This window comes from Puntigrus tetrazona, chromosome 7 (assembly GCF_018831695.1).
Source record: "Puntigrus tetrazona isolate hp1 chromosome 7, ASM1883169v1, whole genome shotgun sequence".
Lineage (NCBI taxonomy): Eukaryota > Metazoa > Chordata > Actinopteri > Cypriniformes > Cyprinidae > Puntigrus > Puntigrus tetrazona.
The window spans coordinates 26,823,546-26,845,630 of NC_056705.1; the positions used below are offsets into that span (position 1 = coordinate 26,823,546).

Below are 22,085 nucleotides of genomic sequence, written 5' to 3' on the forward strand. Positions count from 1 at the left end.
AACTTAAAGCTCTACTAATTATCTAATTACAAGTTACTTGACATGTCGTTTCAAAGTTACGTACAGTAAGTCGAATGTTTAAAGTGGACTATCCAAATAATTTGTAACCAAAAACATTTCAGAAAACCTTGCTAATAAAGTGTTTAATATACAGTAAGATTTAGTCACAAGAAATTGGTTCTTTTATTCAGCAAGGATTCATAAAACTGATTAAAAGTGACAGAAAATATACTCATAATGCTGCAAAAAAAATATAATAAATGGTGTTTCCCTAAACTTTCTGTTTAGGAAAGAATTCAGAAACAAAATCCACACTTCAATAATCAGCACAACTGTTTTCAACATTTCTAATAATTAAAATGTTTTATGATCAGCAAATCAGAATATTAGAATAATTTCTGAAGGATCATGTGACACCCGAAGACTGGAATAATGGCTGACAAAATTTCAGCTTTGCTATAACAAGAAAATATTACATTTTAAAATGCATTGGAAAAGCTATTTTAAATCGTAATGATAATTCACATTATTACTGACTATTGACTATTTTTGAGAAAACTGATGCAGCCTTGGTGAACATGAGATATTCTTTAAAAATAAAGTCTCTTGCTAACATTAAACTTTTGAACAGTGGAGTACAACATACTTTTCATACTTGTATACATACAAGCTTTAAAACTACAAGGATACAGCATATAACTGGAAATGAAAATGATGGGTGGATATACAGTCTTTTCGATTAGTTTAAATATTTTGCCATTCTGATAGCTACATACAGTCTGCTAATAATTAAAGGCCTTGTTTTTGCTTTGCGTCGAATGTGTCTTTTTGTCCTAAATTCTATAACATAAGCTGTGTTTATGTTCTTTACTCTTGCAACCCTATATCCCCGCTCTGATGGCGTTCTATTCCGTGTGCCGCACACACCTGAACATTCGTGAAGTGAATCATTAGTGCTTGAAGACTGTCAATCAAGGAAGCTTAGGTGGGGGCAAGGAAGGAAACTGTGATTAGCTTTGGGGGGTGCAGGAAGGGTGGCTGTCTGCTCCCATCAGGAACTGTGTGTGAAGAGGAGACTCATCATGACAGCTGGGAACAGCCTCACACCTGGCTTTGATCCAAGCCCAGATCAAACCTGCTCCCCTTCCCACGGCCATTAAGCAAGGGATGCGCTTAACACCTTTTCTGGATGTTAAACACACACACACACGTGTTGGCTTTTGTGGTTTATGGGGACTTTCCATAGGCGCAATGGTTTTTATACTGTACAAACCGTATTTTCTATCGACCTACAAAAGGGCTGCATGATAAATCAACGTGAAATCATAATTGCAATTAGGCTGAAGCAGCGATTGTCATGTGTAAATATATTTATAAGATGGTTAGTTGCATTCCTGGATTCTGATTGTTTAGATGTGTTTTATTCGCGATACCGCACAGCTATATACCTAGATGCCTCATTAGCGACTTTCTATGGGCCACGATACATAAGCCGTCTTCCATGTTGTAGCTGTCTGACTTGACGTCATTCACCATAGCAATCAATGAATATTCGAAAGATGCCACAGTCATCCACACATAATAATAATCCATCGGATGAAGGACTCTGTGTGAATCTACAGCATGGTGAATGACGTCAAAATCACCGTTCCAACATGGTGGCTGCATCTACGTGCCTGAAACGGTGCAAGGGGGCATCTATATATGTCTATGACGGCTATGACTGCTTCACCCAACAATTCTGTCTATCACCAAGCAACACCCTTAGCAACAAACATTTAAGAAAACATCATTAAACCTCATTATGTATTTCGGCAAAATGAAATATCTGTTATTCATTTAATGATGTATTAGTGGCCCCTGCTGACGTTATATTTCATCTTTAATTTTAAGCCACGCCCCTTTTCCCCATCTAGTAAATGCTTCTCACGTGAAGATATGTTGATGAGTGAGGGCGTCTTTGTGTCTTTGTCTTTGTGAGTTTCTGATGTGAGAAGGGAGTGTTACAGTATCTATTAGTTTTATGTTTTAGGTATGATTAAATATATTTATATGTCCATCACTGTAATGGCACTTGCAATCTTGAGCTATTAAAATCTATGGTCACATGCTAGGTTGGTTTTATTTTGGATAATACTTCATCAAACATTTCTAAGAGGACTCCACAACAACAAGAAATAAACAAACAAACAAACAAGTGGGGCAGTGTTGCCACATACTGCATATATGCATAATGAATGAACAGAAAGTAAAATATACATGTGTATATATAAAATAATTAATAATGCAATGAAAACCAATCTGAGACAAATAGCGAATATTTTATTGTGGCTTAGGGGACAGTGTCCTCTAAATGTTCAGTATGTATCTGAGAATTGTTGAATAAATCCCAGAGAATAAATGCCAATATTTTCCCAATTTCTCTTTTTAATGATTCCATAAAGTCCCATCGGTGTGGAAAACTCAGGGTTAGTCTGAGAGATGAGGATCAAAACATGAGACATTTTAAATTTTTTAAAGATAAGTCCAAACTGGCTAAGCAGTCAGAAGCCTCAAAAGTTCAACCTCAAAAAGCTTTTCATGTTGCGTGTCCTGCAGAATGTGGGAGTTTATGTAGAAATGTGTGTATGTGTGTGCCCTGTTTGTGTACAGGCAGAGCAGAGGTTATGGGAATAAGCTTGTGTGAGTTTGTGCGCACGTGTTTAGTTATCTCCATGAGCTAGCATGGGTGTCTAAAGAACTTCTGCACATACTTTCCCTCATATTTCACTTTACAATCAGTTCACTTCCCGAGATGCACAGAGCAAGCTATAATCTCAAAGCAGCAGCATTAAACAGGCCTTACGACTCTCCATTGCCTTCAACATTTGCTCCTGAAATGGGATTTCAAATGTCAAGGAGGCAGTAAATAGTGCGAAAGTCGAACTTTCAGTTAGCCCAGAATTCAATGCATGTGAGACATGGCTCCAGGGAAATAAACAGCTTAAGTATTTGGCAAGAACATTAACCCATACCTCTATTGACTGATGCCATTTTCATGTGCATTTTAAACAATGCCTGAAGAACTGACAGATGATGATGTCCCCCTCTGAAACCAAATGCCTTGTTTTGAGACTTGTTTGTTTTTTTGCTAAACTGTTGCAATTCTAGGGACCATACAACTCCTGAGTTGTTAAAGATAAAAGTTCAAACTCCCCAAGGGACTCAGGATGACTGACTATGAAACAATTCCTACACTAGAATAATATACAATTTGGCAACACCACAACGAAAAATATAAATATACCTCAAGCGTGTGATGGAAATGTTCCACCCCTTACCATAATGTGATGCCGTGTCCTGGCACAATGATACAAAAACAATAAAAGCCATTTCAAATGAGGCATCTGCATCCTGCGGGGACATAATTACTGATTATCATGACTTATACTGTCTTTTTACGCATCGCATTGTACCGTGTAAACATAACACCATGCCTGCCTTTGTGATTGGAGAAAAGACAAACAACAAGCACTACTCTACGCTGCTCAAAACCTGTTTTTTGAATAGTCATTAGATTCAGAAAAAGATTCAGAAAAAATGTAATTACAAAATATTCCAGACTGTCCTTGCAAATTTGGAATTGCCCCACTTTATAGAAACAGCCTTTGTGCACGGCTAGCATAAGCTATTTTCCAGGTTCAGGAATCAGTCCTCCGTAAATGCGCTGCACACACTCAATATTTGTGTTGAACTGTTCTGGAACAGTGTTGTAAATACAACTTAACCACTGATTTCTAGTTGTGTCCTCTTTTGGAAGCACAAACAAAGTAGTTTCACTTTCACAACGAAACACAGCATCTCCAGAACATGGCACCGGCAACACTACAATGAGAATATTAGCTCTGCCTTCTTTCTTTACGTAAACATTTGGGCAGTGTTGTGAAAATAAACCCACACAGTGACATAGACAACCCCATGGGTGTGTTTAAAAGAGGCATTTTAGGAGAGCATAGTCGGGTCTTAACTTTTAAAGAAGTTCTCCTTGGGTTGACACTTTAGACTTTGCAACTTCATGGATCTTATCTAGACTAAACAGAAATATGGGATGAATATCTAATTGCTGACACCACAGTAGATCAACTGATAAAACTATGAAAATGCAATAAAAGTAACTAAGATTGTTTTTTAATGCCACACATAATCTTGCTTCAATTAGGGAATGTCAGAGACTATAGAAGATATAGAGATATTTACATATACACTGTGGTTACAAAAAATTGTCAAGTTATTTTTGAAGTCGCATTGAGCAGTAATAAAAACTCCATGCCTACCATAAGTTCAGTCGCAATGCTGAAATCAAAGAAAAATCTCTTTATAGGCTTATGAGTTTGCTATTGGCTTACATTTTTTATTCTGTCTCTCCGACTCCCACAAGGACTTTTCCCCCAATTTAATAGTCTTAAAACTACAAAAACCTCAGCTATAGTCCATTTCATTTCAGCTCAGTCTTGTTTTCATTAAAACGCTGGCTGTCGTAATGTCGCCAAAGTCAATAAGCCCGTGAGTTTTACTGCCACAACATGGCACACAATCAACACAGATCCCGATTCCAGGCCCAAACCATCAAACTATTTTAATGTCTTTGATTGAAATAAGCAGCGGACACAGACTCGGCTCAAGTCTCAACAGTGCCGTACACAGAATGCCATTCATTATCAATCAAATTAGCTTTAGAACCTTTAAAATGATTTCAGTCGAAAGTAACATTTACAACACCATTATGTGCACGCTATATAAAAGTAATCCAGTTGCATTCCAAAAAGACTAAATAATAATTTTATAGTAGGTAAGCTAAGGTTTCGGGCTTTTAGTTCTGCACAAATAAATGATGCATCAGAGCTGCCGTTGTCATAAAACTGAGCCCGCATCTTGTTTCTTGTTGACTGTGCATAAGCACCAAAGCGTGAAAGAACTTATGTGCCTTTGCAGTATAAACGCGGTTATAGATTGTTAAACAGATGCAGGAAAGAAAAGACCAATATGGAGTTATCAGGACACCATCACTTTATGCTACCAAAAATATGGATAAATCTATTTAAACAAAAAATCTAATTAAAATAAAAGCAAAAGCTATCTACAAAAATCGTAGCCACCAAAGGTTGATAAAGTCTCAAAAGACACTATATGTATGTGCTTCTAACAGAATAATTTGCAGATGATTGGAGAAAAAACAACAACTATTTAAGCAGTATTACACATAGAGTTTTTTTTTTTATCTTTGACCCACCTGCTAATCTCAAAGAGGCAGAGTTGTAGATGGCATCATCTCGTAGCTCTCTCACATTCACCTTCACGTTAGAGATGGCATCCGGCCATACCTCATCTGACACTCGAACCTGAAACTCGTAACTCCCAGGAGGAGCAGTCTCCTTTATGATGAGGAACCCTGTCCGCTTGTTCAGGATAAAATAACTGCAGAAAAAAAACAAAAAAAACATAAAGGAATTAAAAATGTACTGTCTGACTGGATATTCACTATACTGTTCTTGTTAATACAAAATATACAACATTTTCAGAGAAGACCTTGCAAAAACCAACAGCCACTACATAAACTATAAAAATGCCAAAGTGTGAATCAAAGAGATCAACAAACACACAATCCACTCTTATTTGAAATGTGGCTGGAGTGAATGTGTTTTCAATAAATGGTTGGAGTGGAATCTAAGGGATGATTTTGGGTTATGGAAAGGGAAAACCAGCGAATGAAGAAAATTAGAGGGTGAATTCTTGTGTTGCAAGTGTTTTTTTTTCTAACATATTGTGAATGGCAGACGAATGGCACTGAAATATAGATTTAGCTGACCTCAAACTAACCCCAAAACTGAAAAGCACAAGTTATGAGTCAACTTCTGACCTCGGCTTCACATAAACAGTTACACACGAGCTGGCTGAATGTACACTAAATGTGCACAGGATCTCTATAGAAAGGATGAAAGCAAAGAAATTCTAGTTACAAGCTAAAACATATTAAAGGGGTAGTTCACCCAAAATTGAAAACTCTGTTATTAATTACTCACTCTCAAGACCCGTAAGACCTTCGTTCATCTTCGGGAACACAAACACTAGCTATGTTTCTGAACTATCATTGCTGTCTATCAAAGGGTCAGAGAGTTCTCGGAATTCATCAAAAATATCTCAATTTGTGTTTCGAAAATGGGGATGAGTAATTATGGACAGAATTTTCATTTTGGGTGACTATCACTTTGAGCTTAAATTTTGTTTTTGGTTTGTTTCCTAATAGAGAAAACATTTTAATCTACATTGTCTTTATGAGCATTCTCATATTAGCTACATGTACTGAAGGTTCAGAGAGAGCCAGAGCTCAGGCGCCTATGTGCTCGAGACATCTCAAGGCTGGCCCTGTCAGGATCATCTTATTGTATATGCCTCTCCAGTAAAGTGCACAACATCAATAGAGAAGAGCAAGAGAGAAAGACAGATGCTGGGATGTGAGAAGAAAGGGTTTGACATTGTTCTTAGAGATCCCTTGACCCCTTTAAATAACACAAAGATTGCAGGAAACTGTGTAAGGTGCTGAGAGATGTGTATAAACATGACCATGTGGAAGGAATGATGCAATGATGTGGACAGAAAGGAAAAAGATGTAGAAAGAAAAAGGAGTAGAGGAGAAAATAGAAGAAGGTCTCACTTAGGAACATATCCCTCAAAGGCGTACGTCTTGTTATCCCAGTCATCTGGATCTGGTGAGTAGACCTTCCCCAGTACATTGGTTGGCATTCTCCCTGTCATTATAAAAATAATAACAAAAAAAAAAACTTGTGTCAAAACCTTGCATGTGCATCAGGTGTAGTACACAGTATAAATGCAAGCCTGTGTCTGTTGCAACAATACATATATGCTGGTGTGTGTGTGAGAGTGAGAGAGAGAGAGAGAGGCTCTGTCACTGCAAGCATTCAGCACTGTCTACATTATATACTATATATAGGGCTGTTAAATGCTTGATTCTAATTGGCTGATGACAGTTAAAGTTTGCATTTTTTTCATTAAACGCATAGCAGTCCCATGTATGTAGTGTGTATTACAGTTCCATATCACTTTTACAAATGACTGACAAGCAATTTTGATGTTTTTTTCCTCACTAAATGACCTTTTATTAGCTATGAAAATCATGCTTCCTTTATTCTGCTCTTTCTGCACACACATAATACTGTACAGACACAGTTCATTACTGTTAAACAATTCAACAGCTAGTTGAAATAATAAGGCAATTGTATTTACTTATAGCAAGTAACCTGTTAACCTATAAATATATATATATGTTACCCTTTATGTTCAAGTACATACTTAAAATGTTTACGCCATACCTCTGTGACAGTTGATGAATACTTTCTTCTGTCCAGCTACGTGGGCGTGGTCGTTCTCGTCTCCGATGGTGATAGTGAGGGTGTTTGTGACGGTCTTTGGTGGACTACCGCTATCGGTCATGATGACAGGTAGTAGAAACTCCTTCTGTCTCTCTCTGTCGAAGGCTCTCAGGGCGGTGATGGTGGCCGTGTCATTCCCATTATCCTGCAGGTGGAAATCATTGCTGTAACGATACTCCAGAGGCACGGAGAAAGAAAAGGGTGAGCCGTTCTCCTCTGAATCTCGGTCTACGGCTCTCAGTAACGTGGAGCTCTGGTTAAGCCGTACAACCTGCGGGCCCAAAACATTCTCCCACACTACTGGTGCATACGCTGCCTCGAACTCAGGGCCATTGTCGTTGACATCCAGCAGAGCCATCTGGATAGTTGCAGTGCCAGTCAACGGTGGGTTGCCGTGGTCTGTCGCAAGTACGACCAAATGATGCTGTGCGACCTTTTCCCGGTCCAGCTCACTAGCCACAGTGACCAACCCCGACTGGTCCACAGAAAACAGATGGTAAGGATCAGACTCCGGAGAAATACTATAAGTGATCTCACGATTCAACCCCGAGTCTAAATCACTGGCAGCAACACTTGCCAGGCTGGTTCCTGGAGCGACATCCTCTCGTACGGCAGGGAGCTGTAGAAAGTGAGGAATGAATACTGGCACGTGGTCATTGCAGTCTTCTACTTCAAGGGTGCAGTGAAGCAGGCTGGAGTACTGCATATCCTCCACTTTGATGGTGAGGTTGAAGCGTTGTTCGCCCGGTCTTTCGTAATCCAGATGTTTTTTGAGACGAAGGGTCCCACGCTGTTCCTGTCGATGGCTCACCATGTAAAACTTCTGTTCGGGATCACCGGCTACCACACTGAAGGTCAGCTGTCCGTTCTCTCCAGCATCTGAATCCTCTGCGGCAAGCTCTATGATTGGTGTGTTTGGTTCACTGCTCTCAGGGATGCGTACTGAGCATGAGCGGTCCAGGAAACGTGGGACGTGGTCGTTGATGTCTGTCACGTGTATAGTGGCGGTGGCCGTTCCTATCATACCTCCACCGTCTCGTGCCTCCACCACCAAGATATATGAATCAGTCTGCTCCCTGTCCAGGCCAGACATTGCCACCGAAACCGTCCCAGTAGCTGGATTGATGTTGAACACATCTGCTCCACTATTAGCGCCATTAAGGGCGGCGTTACCTACGATCCGATAGGCCAACACTGCATTTTGTCCGACAGCTGCATCATCCAGATCAGTGGCTGTCATCTCCATGACGGAAGTGCCAGGAGGGGAGTTCTCAGCCACGTCTCCATTGCAGCTATCCGGGGCACAGGCAAAAAGAGGAGCATTGTCGTTTATGTCCCACACGTTTATTATGACATCAGTGAATCCTGTTAGTCCCTCGCCGCCCTCATCCGTGGCCAGGACGACAAAACGCCACACTGCCCGGGCTTCACGGTCTAATGTTCTCTGAGCATAAATCTTCCCCGTCACCTCGTCAATGATGAACTCACTCTCAGCACCTTGACCATGAAGGGAGTATCTCAAAGCCTCCTGGTCAGCATCCTTATCTGGGTCAGATGCTGTTACCTACAAAATCAAAGCAAATATATTAAAACTTCATCCATCCATTCAAACAACCTTCTGTTCATCCATCCACACATCCATCCTTCTATTACTACATTCATCGGCACAACCATCCTTACTGTTTTAAACTTTAGTAGTTATAAACATGAAAGAAAAAAAAGGAAGAAATACAAACTTTAAACTCCGTCTTGACTAAGAAAATTAAAAAGTTAGGAAATAAGATTACCTCCAACAACTTCGGTATAAAAAGATTAAACATTCGGATTAAAAATGAGCCTCTCACATCTTTGGACAAATAAAGTGATGTCACTCGCTGCAAAATCAGACTTTTAATAATTAACTTGGTTTTTTTGGACTTTAATCATTACGCATGAGACGCGAACAAAATGTTGAATGCATTCAGAAGAAGAAATCAATCACAGTTTTCACTATAATTATGAAAGACAAAATACCCAGACAAGGTAACATAAATGAATGTTTGAGCCATTCATTTCCACTGAATTCTTATTATTCATTTTCAAATAGCCCATTAATGACAGAAGAATGTGGTAATCACACATCCATGTCCTGTTTTTGTTACATTTCGAGGAGCTCCTAATATTTTCTTTCTATCTTTTTTTTTTTTTTTTTTTTTTTTTTTAATTGAGGAACAGGAGCCACAAAAAGGTTCTATTTTAAAATGGCGAACATTTTAAAATAAAAATTGAGCAGAGCATATATATATGATACAGAGAAACAAAAGGCAGTACCTGCAACACAAAGACAGGAGAACCGTCCAGCTCCTCCGTCACGCTTCCATAGTACTCGTTCACTGAGAACACAGGTGCCTCGTCGTTCTTATTCACAATGGTGACTATTACAGTAGCGTAATCTTCCCACTTCCCATCAGACGCCAAGACGTGCAACTTATAGAGCTTGTTCTGTTCGTAATCCAGCGGCTGGGCAATGAAGATGGTTCCCACCTCGGGCTCCATGTCAAAAACACCTCCCACATTGCCTGATGTAATCTGGTAGCGCAACTTGGCATTAGCACCTGAAGAATAAGAGCAGTTAATTAAAAAAAAAAAAAACGTCCTCCTCAGGTCTGCATTAATCCTAAAGAGAAACAAAAAGGAAAGAGTAGCCCAACACTGACACTGATATAAAGGCTATTAAACAAAAGGCTAAAAGTCAGAAACTTTTAAAAGTGTAAAAATGGTTAGCAGGAAAAAATGTATCTATTTAAAATATGATAACAAGCTTTTTGCTGCAGGTGAACAATAAACTGCTTCAATGGCCTTTAGAGAGGTTATTGTCAAGAGTAGCCTTGGAAACTCGCCACCATGGAAACATAGACCAATAAACTTCAAATTAGGTGGAGATATGTCTGAATGAAAAATTCTTTTCTTTTTCTAAACATTTTTTAAACAATAATCTGTGAAAAACATGCATTTCTGATTTGTCCTACTCAAAAACTTTGTTTCGTACTTTTGCATAGCTCTTGTCAGACATTCAATCAAAAGTGCATTCAGCTCAAGCTCTCTTCTGCAGCACACAAGTTCAAACTTAAAAGAAAAGCAGTGTTCAAGACTCATGCAGCTTAAACCTTTTTTTATTCTGTCAATGCCACCAACCCGCCCCCATTCTGTTCTTTTGTGCATGTTACTTAGATTTAATTATTTCTTTCCTGAATTAAATCATTGACAGTTTAGTTTGATTAAGCAGAAGAAAGGTAAAAGAGTGGATTTAATTCAATTCATTTCGCTACTTTCTGCCAAACACAAAAGCGGAGGTCTACAAAACAAGCTTCAAAATATATTATTTTTATTATTATTTTATTTCACAGAGGAAATGAAGTCATATTGGTTTGTAATCAAATGAGGATGAGTAAATGATCATTTCTATTATTATATAAGTATATTTAAGTTACATTTAATATTACATATATTTAACAAGTTGTTTTTTATTGTCATATCTTCTCTATAATGTCTGTACAAACCTTATAATTTCTTCTTGTTGAACTTTGATGATCTTTGCATTGCACATAATAAAAACAGAAATTAAAATTAACAGGCTAATTTTGTGTTTTTGGCAAATGATGTTGCCATGTGTAAAATAAATTAACAGAATCAAATATACTTAAGAAATTTAAATAGACTTAATATGTTTAATAAGGATATCATTAGGTAATATACTATAATATAATATATCAGTAATGTCACAGACACATTGCAAATGAGATGTTTCTCAATATTAGGTTTTCTGAGAATTTCATCTGGTACATGAATACACAAAATATTATTTTTAAAATCAATATTAATTGGTATTTGTCCCGACCCTCCTCCGATGTGATTTGACAGCTAAATAAAATGAGACAGTGATGATCATTATGTTTTACCCCAAAATTGTACATTTTCAACTATAGGCCGCAAAAAAATGCACTTTGTAAAACAGACACTTTCAACACGCTTCTACGTTTTTTTTTTTGTTTTGTTTTTTTTTAATATGCAAAGCTTCCAGCAAAACAACTGAAAAAAATACACTCGTCTCACTTTGGTGGACACACAGCCCAACAGTCTTTGATAAACTGATTTTTTGCTGTTAGATAAATTCGGTGCACACATTTAATATGACAATGAACAATCTCCAGAGCTGACCAATGAGAGCTGCAGCATACAGAAGACCAAAACCACACTTGAGTATATTATTTTCATAAGGTAAAAAAAAGAACAAATTTGTGACCTCCTTGTGCTAACCAAATTTCCAAATGTGCAGGTCAGAGTTCACCAAACCTGAATTTTGGTACACATTGCGTTTACATGCGAACGAATGAAAGTGATTAGAGCCAAACCATCTTCAAAAGAAAAGTTGAGATCCCCTGTTGAGCTCATTTAATTAAACAGTGAGAGATGCAATGCATGTGTTGTGAGCATGCTATTTTATTAAACTCTTTATAACTCCTTTGCTGTTATTTTGTATTTAGGACTCAAAGCCCATCTCTCTGAGGTCGCTAATAAATGCAAAGAGACTTCATATAAACAAATAACCCAGTTAAGCAAACATTGCGAAAACACCCCTGCTTAACAATCCTTCAGATCTGCTCGCAGTGTGTTTGGATATCCCTGCTGGTACGAGGTTAATGAATAGGGAACGACACATTAGGAGCCTTATCGCCATTTCATCTCCACCATCTTGTGTTGCCTTGGGTACCTCAACAAAATTGCGTTAGGGAATATTTGTCTTATTTGCGTTTTCTGCTAATGCACAGGATCAAGCACAGCTTCCTTATGAAAGCACAGATGTGCTATGATGGCTCCGCTCCAGTGGCTGCGCGGGTTAAGCCAGAGCTGCAGCGAAGGTTGAAATCTATTCATCGGGGTAAAGCTTCAGGCTCGGGGAATGTCCAGCCACTCCATGCTGTATTATGATGAATGACTGATACAAGAATTCCCTTCCTCTCTCCTGCATCAAATCCACACCGAGGAGCACGGCGTGGATTCAACTGGACCACGGGGAATTACGCGCTTCAGTAGTGCATCTGTAAACCCAGACAGGCTGGCTGATGAGTTATGTAGACTATCTTCTCCGAGCATGTTTCTGGAGTGTGTGTGATAAAACAACAATATTATCCAAGGCTTTTGCATGGCAATGTATGAGGCTGGTTATCTTGGGAGCAGCATTTGTTATGTTCTCAGGGTATATTGATGAGGAACCAACTGTCTCTGTCTCTCATTCATGAGTGGTACAGATGTTATTGCACGAAGCAGAAGAATATGAGAGCAATAGCCTGGAGACAAACTCAACCTCATGGGAACATGTTCTAACTGTGTTTCATTAATATCGCTGCGCGCTAGCAAAGCCCTGCGAGAGGTTTACGCACTAATGTAGTCCAACTGCGGAAACAGTGTAAATATTGAACGAATATTTCCCTTTTTATTTGATCTGCCACGTTTTTTCATGTTTGAGTGAATATTTTTATTTTTAGAAAATGAAATGGATAAAAATGTGTAGTTTCTTTTTCTTTTTTTTGTGGAAAGGTCTTCATAAGTCAATTATTTTGCATTCCCCTTAAAATGTACAGAAAATGCATCAGGTGCTGAAGATCACACTTTGAGCTGTGATGTCAGTTTTTCAAATATACCACCCTCATTAACACTCCCGAGTCAACACTTCATATTTCCTACTTCTCTCTTACAAATGAGCATATTGTTGTACCCGCCATCCTCATCTTCACCTACCTTCATCTTCATCATTAGCGCTGACTGTGAGGATGGTGGAGCCCACGTCAGCGCCCTCATCCACGTCAACCTCGTACACGGACTGCGCAAACACCGGTTTGTTATCGTTCACGTCGCTGATAAAAATACGCACATACGCCGTATCTGACAAGAGTAAAAAAACACAAGATTAGCAATCTTTGTTCAGACACTCTTATCTTTACTTCACTTTTCTTGTCTTTCTTACATTCAAGTGTTTGCCTCAGTCGTTTCCCCACTGCTCTTTCTTTCTCTCTCTCTCTCTCTCTTTCTCTCTCTCCTCCCTCCCATCTTTGTAAATATCTGACATTTCCAATTCCATCAAATCCCTGTGTCTTCTGTTTGTCTCATTCATTTTCTGTCCATCTTCATCTCTCTATCTTCCTCTCATGTGTGTGGCTCTGCGTTGTGTCTGAAGTCATCAGGTGATGTGAAGAACCCTGGGGGTTGTGTGTTTACTGAGTGCAAGCAAGTGAAATTTGTGATGCTTGCCCCATTTAAATGAGCTCTACGTGATATAATTATCAGTAGACACATCAATTACAATCTGCTGCTGAAGATAAGAGCGATTATTAAAGGAAAAGTTCACCCACAAATGAAATACAAAACACAAATAGTGTTAGACGCTATGTTTAATTAGTGTCAGATACCTTGTGCACATCAGTTTATTGTAGTACAATATAGAAACAGCATGCAATAATAACACATTTACACTGTATAAAACTCCAACTACTGCACATTCTTTGGTTTTCCAACATGTTCTGCATATTTCGACCCTTTTTAACAATGACTATGACTTTCTCTTTTCATACAGAACTATTTTGTAAGGTGAAAACATTTACTGATGCTCAAGAAGGCGACACAATGCATTAAGAGCCAGGGGGTGTAAAATCAGAGTATTTTACTTATTATGTCTTCTGGGAAACATTGAAATATTTATGTAGCTTCTTCACACCGTCATAATGTTCAAATGTTTACACCCTCTGGCTATTAGTGCACTGTGTTGGCTGCTTGAGCTTCAGTGAATGTTTCCACCTTTTGTAATAGCTGTGTATGAGTCCCTCAGTTGTCATACACGGAGAAAAAATAGATTTCAAAATCATACAGTCACTGTTGGAAAGGGTTTAAATATGCAGAAGATGCTGGAAAACCAAAGAATGTGCAGGAGGTGGAGGATTTTTCTGAAGAACAGCAGGCAGTTGAAGTGGTCAGGACCAAAGAGGGACTCATGAATAACTATCACAACACAGAAAAACAGTCATGGATCATCACAGATTATAATGATTTAAGGGTTTGTAAACTTTTGAGCGGGGTCATTAAATTCAGTTCATAATTTGTCTTGTGGGCAATATATAAACATTCTCCAAAAGTATTAAATAATACTTAACACATTGAGGAGAGTAATAAAAGGTTACTCTACCCCAAAAGGACAGTTGTGTCATTAATCACTTATCCCCAATCGATGGGTACTTTAAAAATGGCACTACAGTGATGTGGATTTCGTGGATGTAATTGTTAAATGAAGTTGCTATTTTATGTTTTTTTATAAAATACAAAAAGTATTCTCGCAGCTTTGTAAAATTATAGTTGAACTCCTGATGTCACAGTATTTCACTGATCACAACATTTCTGCATGTTGATCATGATAATTACATTGCTCATTGCTCAGAAATATCTTAAACAGTGTTCTGAAGAAAAACAAAGATTAACAGGTTTGGAACAACATGGGGATAAGTGATTAATGACAAAATGTAAATTTTGAGGTGGAGTAGCCCTTTAAATATAATAAACAATAACATGCAATTTTCATGAACCTCTTTTTTTTTTTTAGATTTTGCATATTCTGCAAGGGGCATGTAAATTAATTTATTACTTACTATTAACAAGCAGAAAATGTTGCAGTTTACTGAGGAAAATATTCCTTATTCTAAAACGGTTACGTATTCTAAAGTGCTATCGAAATTTCATTTTGAGGTGAACACATCCTATGCTACTCTAAAGAAACACAAAAGAACTTAAACAAACAATCAAACACGGAGTGACCTTTTCAGAGCCTTCAGCTCAGTCAGGGCTGGGAGAGGCAGGTAGACTTGTAGATAAAGTGCCTGATTTGAGTCTTGATCCCGCTCTCTTTCTGACGTGTTATGTTATGTAAAAAGAGCACAGCATACACTTAGCTGCCACCCTTTGACAGGTTGGCATGTTGTTCAGAGCTCCGCCGTGAAGACGCGGTCATGTTTTCCCATCACAAACAGAGAGGCACAACTCCGTTGTGTGATATTTTTTTCCTAAAACGGCGCTTGTGTTTTGTTTCCTCGTCACACTGACATTTTTGACAGCATCTTAGTGCAATTAGCGTTCACGTGTTTCTGAGTAATTATGTGTGTGTACATGTGACTCTCCGCTAATCAACACTCTGTCTCCTGTGTGCGGGACCAAATCTGACACTGCCGTGTTGTCAAATTGATCATCTAAAAGTGTGTATTTCATTACAGTTGTAAGTGTGTTGGAGTGCACGTCTCCTCTGTTTGGAGCGCAAGGCAAACTGTAAGCAGACAGACAGTAGAGGAGGACAGAGAGTACTGGAGCAGACTCATTTCTCTCAGACTGTCCCTGCTGCTCCCTGATATCTCCCCTTCTCCTCTGGCAGCTTCCTCAAAATACCAGAAACTTTTTTGTTTAGTTACTTCAAGTGTCAGTGGGTTATTTAGGCAAAAAAGACACTGTTAATATTCCACACAATGAATGAAAAATGTATCTGCGTGAGACTCTGGCTAGCCCTGTGGTCTAACAAATCCAATCAAACTGTCACGCTGTCTATATTAAACAAGTATTATGCAATGTAATATTTTATGCAGCTAATGGAAATATTCCCTTGAACTTTAGATCCTCTTTAGCTTTGTATTGTGCGGTCCCACAAGCCCACTGGCTATGTTCAAACAGGCAGTGTTCTTGACTGACAGCTGTAATTACTAACCTATAGTCTTGTATAAATTATTGATTTATTAACATCAGTGACCATAGTGACATGGACAAACACAAGCTTCAAATATGGTCTGCACGAGCCCTGAACGTTTAAGAGAGGCAGTTGTAAAATGGGTGGAAGTCGTAACTGATTGAATTAAATGGTATTTAGCAGTCTAAAACTGACTGCAAGTGTGACATTGCTTTAATACAAAAGTTCAATAAAGTTGATATTGAATAACATTCTTTCCAGAAACAATTGTCAGCAGTGAAATTTCCTTTTCATTACGTAGATATTTGCCCCCTTAAACTGATTTGAAGGAGTGTATTATAAGCATACACTCAGATTCGTATATATATATTTTATTACACTATAATGCTGTTACCAATCAAATGAAATCAGTGTCAACATAAAAATCCATTTTTAGACTGCAGATATGGAGCTGCACCTGAAGTGTCATTTAGATGTATTTGCACAGTAAATAATGTCATGAGATTCATGTTTTCTAAACCGCTTTACCTAAAAACATCTTATTGCTTTTTTTAATGAAGTAATATGAAATGGCGAAAGAAGTATCCTGTAAACCTGTAGTTTGTATCTTAAAAAGTCAGTAATTCATTGAATTGATTCTTTCAAATAAATTCAGGAACCAAGCAATCTTGATATACCTGATTCAAAACAGTACTGTTTTGTTCGCAGAAGTGCATTAGGTTTGCTGTGACTTTGGAATTATTCTCTTTGGTGAAACTGTCTGAAAAGTAAGCCTCTTAATATTAACATTTTTGGTACTGAACTGCGGTATAAAATCATTTTTCATACCAGCACTGCTAATATTTTTGGTGGGCAGCTTACATTTTTACTTCTTACCTATGTCATATATTTTAAATATAAAGACAGTAACTCATACAGCCACCATCTGAAATGTTATAATCATTTTTAATAATTTCAGTGGTAACCTCTCTGGTTGTAACATTTTTGACATTTCTGTCTGTATCTTGGAGTTGTTGTGAGCCAGGTGGTTCAAAATGTGATTCAAAACAGTTACAAGTGTCTGCTGTTGAATGGCATAGCATTTATCTTTTCAGCACAAACAGAAACGGAACAGCATGGTTTAGCTTCTGAGGAGTGAAATGTTACAATTCACCCTAGAGTGCAGTTTGTGAAATTCTCTGAGTTGAGATTGTAACATTATGCAACAAGGATTATGACAACAACAACAAAACGGCTTTTTAATTCAACACTGACTTTTCAGCATAATTGGTGTGCTTGCGTTGCAGTAGTATCATGATAATAAAACTGAATAACCTGCACGTGTGTGTTTAAGCATGTTTGTTTATATCAGACAAAGTAATTCAACTTGAACATCTGCACATTTAGAGATACCCCTCAGTTTGTCTTTCCCTTCCGAGACCTAGGCATAGTGAAACTGAGAGAAAAATATTTTTAATCTTATTTTTTATTGGTGTTACAACTAACCCAGAGCGTCTTGGTGTTATAACTAAAGGTTGTTTCACACTAAGCAAAATGTGAAAAAGCGAAAGAAACTGCTTTTACACTGAACGCAAAACAATTGATTGCCTTTTGCTAATTCACACCTGCACATTAGTTGGCACTGATGAGCAATGCATTTCAGATATATATCTCGTATTGAGGTCCGCTGCTCAATATACAGCATATACAGCATTAAATTAAGATTTATAAACATTTGAAAAGGTATATGAATAATTGACCTATTTTTACATACCATCATTGCATGTCTGTAATGAGATCTGACTGAGCGGATTTATTTGTATTCTATAATAGGCTGACATGTGCACACATAAAGAACGTGTGACAATAAATCTGTTCTCGGATATGTTTTTGAAACACCTCCATCACTCTAAAAGTTTTTTGTTTGAATTGCCCCACAGGCATTTACTGGTTAAATTCAAAAGCGGCGTTGCACTAGATTTTCGCATTCAGTGTGAAACTTAACTATGCCTTAACTCTGCTAGTCATATGATGCATCACATTAGGCTTGCTGTACCTGAATTAGGCTGTCCATGCTTCCCTGGCCTGGCTGATTCCCAGCCATCTACTGACTTCACCTCCAAAAGGTAGGATCCCTTGGTCTCTCGATCAAACACAGCCTCCGTGTAGATGGTGCCCAGCTCGGGATCAATGCGGAAGTACTGATAGTCTCCACTACGGTCATTCAGTAGAGAGTATGAGATCTGAGACACATTAAAAAAGAAATTGGCAAAAAGTAATGACATGCAGAGGAGAAATAGTGACAAACCTGTCATAGAACATTTAACAAGGTTGTGCGTGAAAAACGCACAAACAATTAATACAGATCTTCCCGTGTATATATGTGTGCTTAAGACTGCTCCACCTCATCTAATCACATGTAATTAAACAATCCAGCGTTCCCTTCATAATTTATTCACCCAGCGCTCTGACCTGAAGCTGAGACCTCCTGTTGCGTGTGCTGCCGGTAGTGCCTGTAACGCACATTGGCAATTTCCCAGCAGGTAAAGCAGAAATCAAGGCCATTCAAGTTAAGAATAATGAAGCTAATCTAGATAGCCAAAACTGTTGAATTGATGAAGAGGTGCCAACTGCTGTTTCAACAAGCCCCAAACAACAATTATCAGACAAGCTGCTCTGAACGGGCTCACTAAACCAGCATGGCGTGAGTATTAAATGATGCCCTGCCGGCCGCATTAGAGCCGAGAACACAAGTAAGAGGATGAATTAAATGTAAACGGCATAATAAAATGATTGCAGGGGTCAAGTTAATAAAACACGCAGCAAACCCTATCTGGCACAAAACGGGCTGAGTGTAAGGGGGGTACTGAAAGAAAAAAAATGATATTAACATTCCCACCCACAAATGATACTCATTATTGTGCCATTGCATGGAATTTGTAATTCAGAGGACCGCTGAAAGGACCCTCAACAGATGAGTTGAGCACAGAGACAGAAATATTTCATCACAACCTTCAAAACCAGGGTCCACAGCATGGCGAAACAATAATGATTTCGCAAACATATTACCTATCAGCTAACAGAACAACAAAAACATACTTAAAAGTCTGGAGTCTGCAACATTTGTTGTCGTTGTTTTAATTTATTCCTTTATTTTTTATACATTTATGTAGCAAGGACACATCATTGATTAAGCAACCTATATGGTGTTGCAAAAAATATTTTTCAAATAAATGCTGTTCTTTTGAACTTTCTGTTCATTGAAAGATCTTGGAAAATGTATCACAGTTTCAACAAAAACTTTAAGAAGCCAAAGGTTAACCATTTAACATTAGTAACATAATAACAATAGAAAAAAAAAAATCTTGAGCACCAAACCAGCATATTAGAAAGATTTCTAAACAATCAGGCAACAAACTGTTATAATGGCATCTGAAAATTCAGAACCCGGTATTCAGTGAAACAACTTTTGAAGAGTGGAAAGATATGTAGAATGACAAGCTATAAAAATATAAGTAATTTTTCTTTGAATGTGTGCCGTGCAAGTTATGCACAATGACATCTTAGAGCTATAGACATCAATCACTTTTTTATATATTTTATTTATATGTAACGCTTTTAACAATACAGATTTGGAGGGTGGGTTATCAAAAAAAGTGAATTTTGGAGGTCATAGTGAGATACAGAATAAATATCACTCTATTCATCTTCATTTAAAGGGTGGCTGTATCACATGTGTTCTTTGAATTTTACAGATCTTATTGCTTTAACATATTGTACTGTGTGAGTGCAGTATTTACAGATGGAGGTCGACTAAGTGAATAGCTAGTTCAACGGAAAAAAACATTATTTCTTACCTTCCCATTGAGTCCCAGGTCAAGATCATTGGCTGACACTTGGAGAACCAAAGTCCCAATTTCCGCCCCTTCAGTCACAGATGCCTCGTATATGGAGGAAGTGAAGAATGGAACGTTGTCATTGACATCTGTCAACAGCAGACAGTCACAAATATTTTCAGCGGTTTTCTTTAGCTGTTGCATATATCAGGCTCGCTGCCATTCAGAGAAAATGAATAATGTGGCCTTGATGCACAGAACATATATACTTACAGTTTAAACAAGGCATTATTGGAATAAATCAATATTTGTGCCCTGTTTCTAGCATTGCAGCATCAGTTTGACCTCTTTTTGTGGACTTTCTGCCACCTGACCATGAAGATGCAGAAATATCTTTGGCAGCTTGTGGGAAGTTAAAACTCTGGCTTCCCATCAGAAACAGAACTGACCTATCTTAACTCTGACATTATGCCTTATCTAAGCCCTATTACATTAGTGGATTCTGTGTGTTCAAGAGGAAATTAATACCAAGCCTACTCTTCTAAAATGTGCTGCACTCAGTCCTAGAAGGGACATGAGGACATTGGAATTTAGGGTAAGATCTTTAATGGGTTCAATGATTCCAGACACTAATCACCATCTGATGTACTTTGAGGTTTTAATTTTCTATCAGCCAAAGCCGTAAACCATGAATTAAACAGGAAGGCCAAATCCATTACGACCTGCTCCCTCTAGCACTCCCTCATTTCACTCTGCTTCTATCTCTCTTTCTTTCTCGCTCGCTCTCCCTCTCTTTTGAACCTGGCACTGGCTGTGCTCTTAAAGGGAGAAAGAAGCATGGTGTAAATAAGTCAGAAGCAACAGAACAGATGAATTATTTGTCTATGGATTACACTGAACGATTGAGTGTTTCCCATGAAGATGTTACCCTTCAGTTCACAAAACAGATCCTGATCATGTGCCAATGCCCTCCTACAACTCCAGATGTATTAACATACATCTTTTAAGTACTTTAAGTACTGTAACTGTAGCTGGATCAGTGTTACGGAGCAGCTGTAACTAGGGGAGAGCAAAGGATTCATCCATGAAGAGAGAGCCAGGTTAACACTGCAGGGCAAACACTTTAAATTACAGGGGAAGTACAGAGACTTCCTGCGGTGGAAGAGACGAACACAGAGGAATGCTTAAGTAGAGGCGAACAGACAGGGTGGGATGAAATAAAAGCTATTAAAGAGTTGTGGCTATAGGACGCATTCTGCAATAATCAGAGTTTAAGAGCGTGAATGGATGCTAAAAAGAAATGTAAGGACAAGGAACTGGACTTCGAACAAGAAGCTGATTAAAAGCTGTCATTTTAAATGTGATTAAAGTTTCTTGTAAACTGCTTTAATAAGAAATAAGATAGCGCCTGCTAAAACTATAAATGTAAATGGTTTGTAAACAAGCACTACTGGGACTGCATGCACAGATCTCTGTTCGTTTGAATCAGTTCAATAAAATATCTAATTGTCTAGATGTAGTATATATATATATATATATATTTATATATATATTTATGCGCACTAACTTCCACACTTTGGTGAAAATATGCATTTGTACATGCAAAGAGCTGTTTTTCAACTTTTCGACGCTATACACTTCGCTTCTCATTATAATCAAATCCTGTATTTTCATACATTTTGACAGTTACATCAAAGCCATGTTGAGATGTTTCAGGTCTATAAGATCTTCCTCATGTCTTTTGAATTATTCCAGCTAGTTTCCAACTACATGCATTGCAAAGTTGCCCTTCATTGTACTCCCTGTACAAGATGCTTTTAAATCTGGGTTCATGCAAGGTTTACATGAAAGTAACTCTCTTTTCAGTGTTTTATATTAGGGTTGTGACGGCTATTTGACGTGTGACAACACCGGTATCACCGTGGTGGTGGGTCGTTTGAGCTTTACGTCTTTTCCAAGTTTTCCTTCAGGTTTAAATAGCCTGTAAGCACCATGTGTGTTTTACATTTGCTTGAGTTTTCCCTCTTTCCCTCACTATCTTTTGCTTTTTAGTTTTAAAAAAAAAAAGAACCGTGCACATTTTACTTTCAG

The 22,085-nt window shown here is 38.1% G+C and overlaps 1 protein-coding gene across 1 annotated transcript in view; it reads right to left on the reverse strand.

Moving 5' to 3' along the window:
• The window catches only part of si:ch211-186j3.6 (neural-cadherin), a 188,290-nt gene that overhangs the window by 54,585 nt on the left and 111,620 nt on the right, over positions 1 to 22,085 (reverse strand). Inside the window, exons 14-20 of the mRNA XM_043244155.1 lie at positions 20,016 to 20,143; positions 18,215 to 18,401; positions 13,206 to 13,349; positions 9,738 to 10,021; positions 7,368 to 8,991; positions 6,692 to 6,785; positions 5,270 to 5,454 (exon numbers count right to left, since the gene is read on the reverse strand). Of these exons, the coding sequence (XP_043100090.1) occupies positions 5,270 to 5,454; positions 6,692 to 6,785; positions 7,368 to 8,991; positions 9,738 to 10,021; positions 13,206 to 13,349; positions 18,215 to 18,401; positions 20,016 to 20,143 (2,646 nt within the window). The remainder of the gene's footprint in view (positions 1 to 5,269; positions 5,455 to 6,691; positions 6,786 to 7,367; positions 8,992 to 9,737; positions 10,022 to 13,205; positions 13,350 to 18,214; positions 18,402 to 20,015; positions 20,144 to 22,085) is intronic.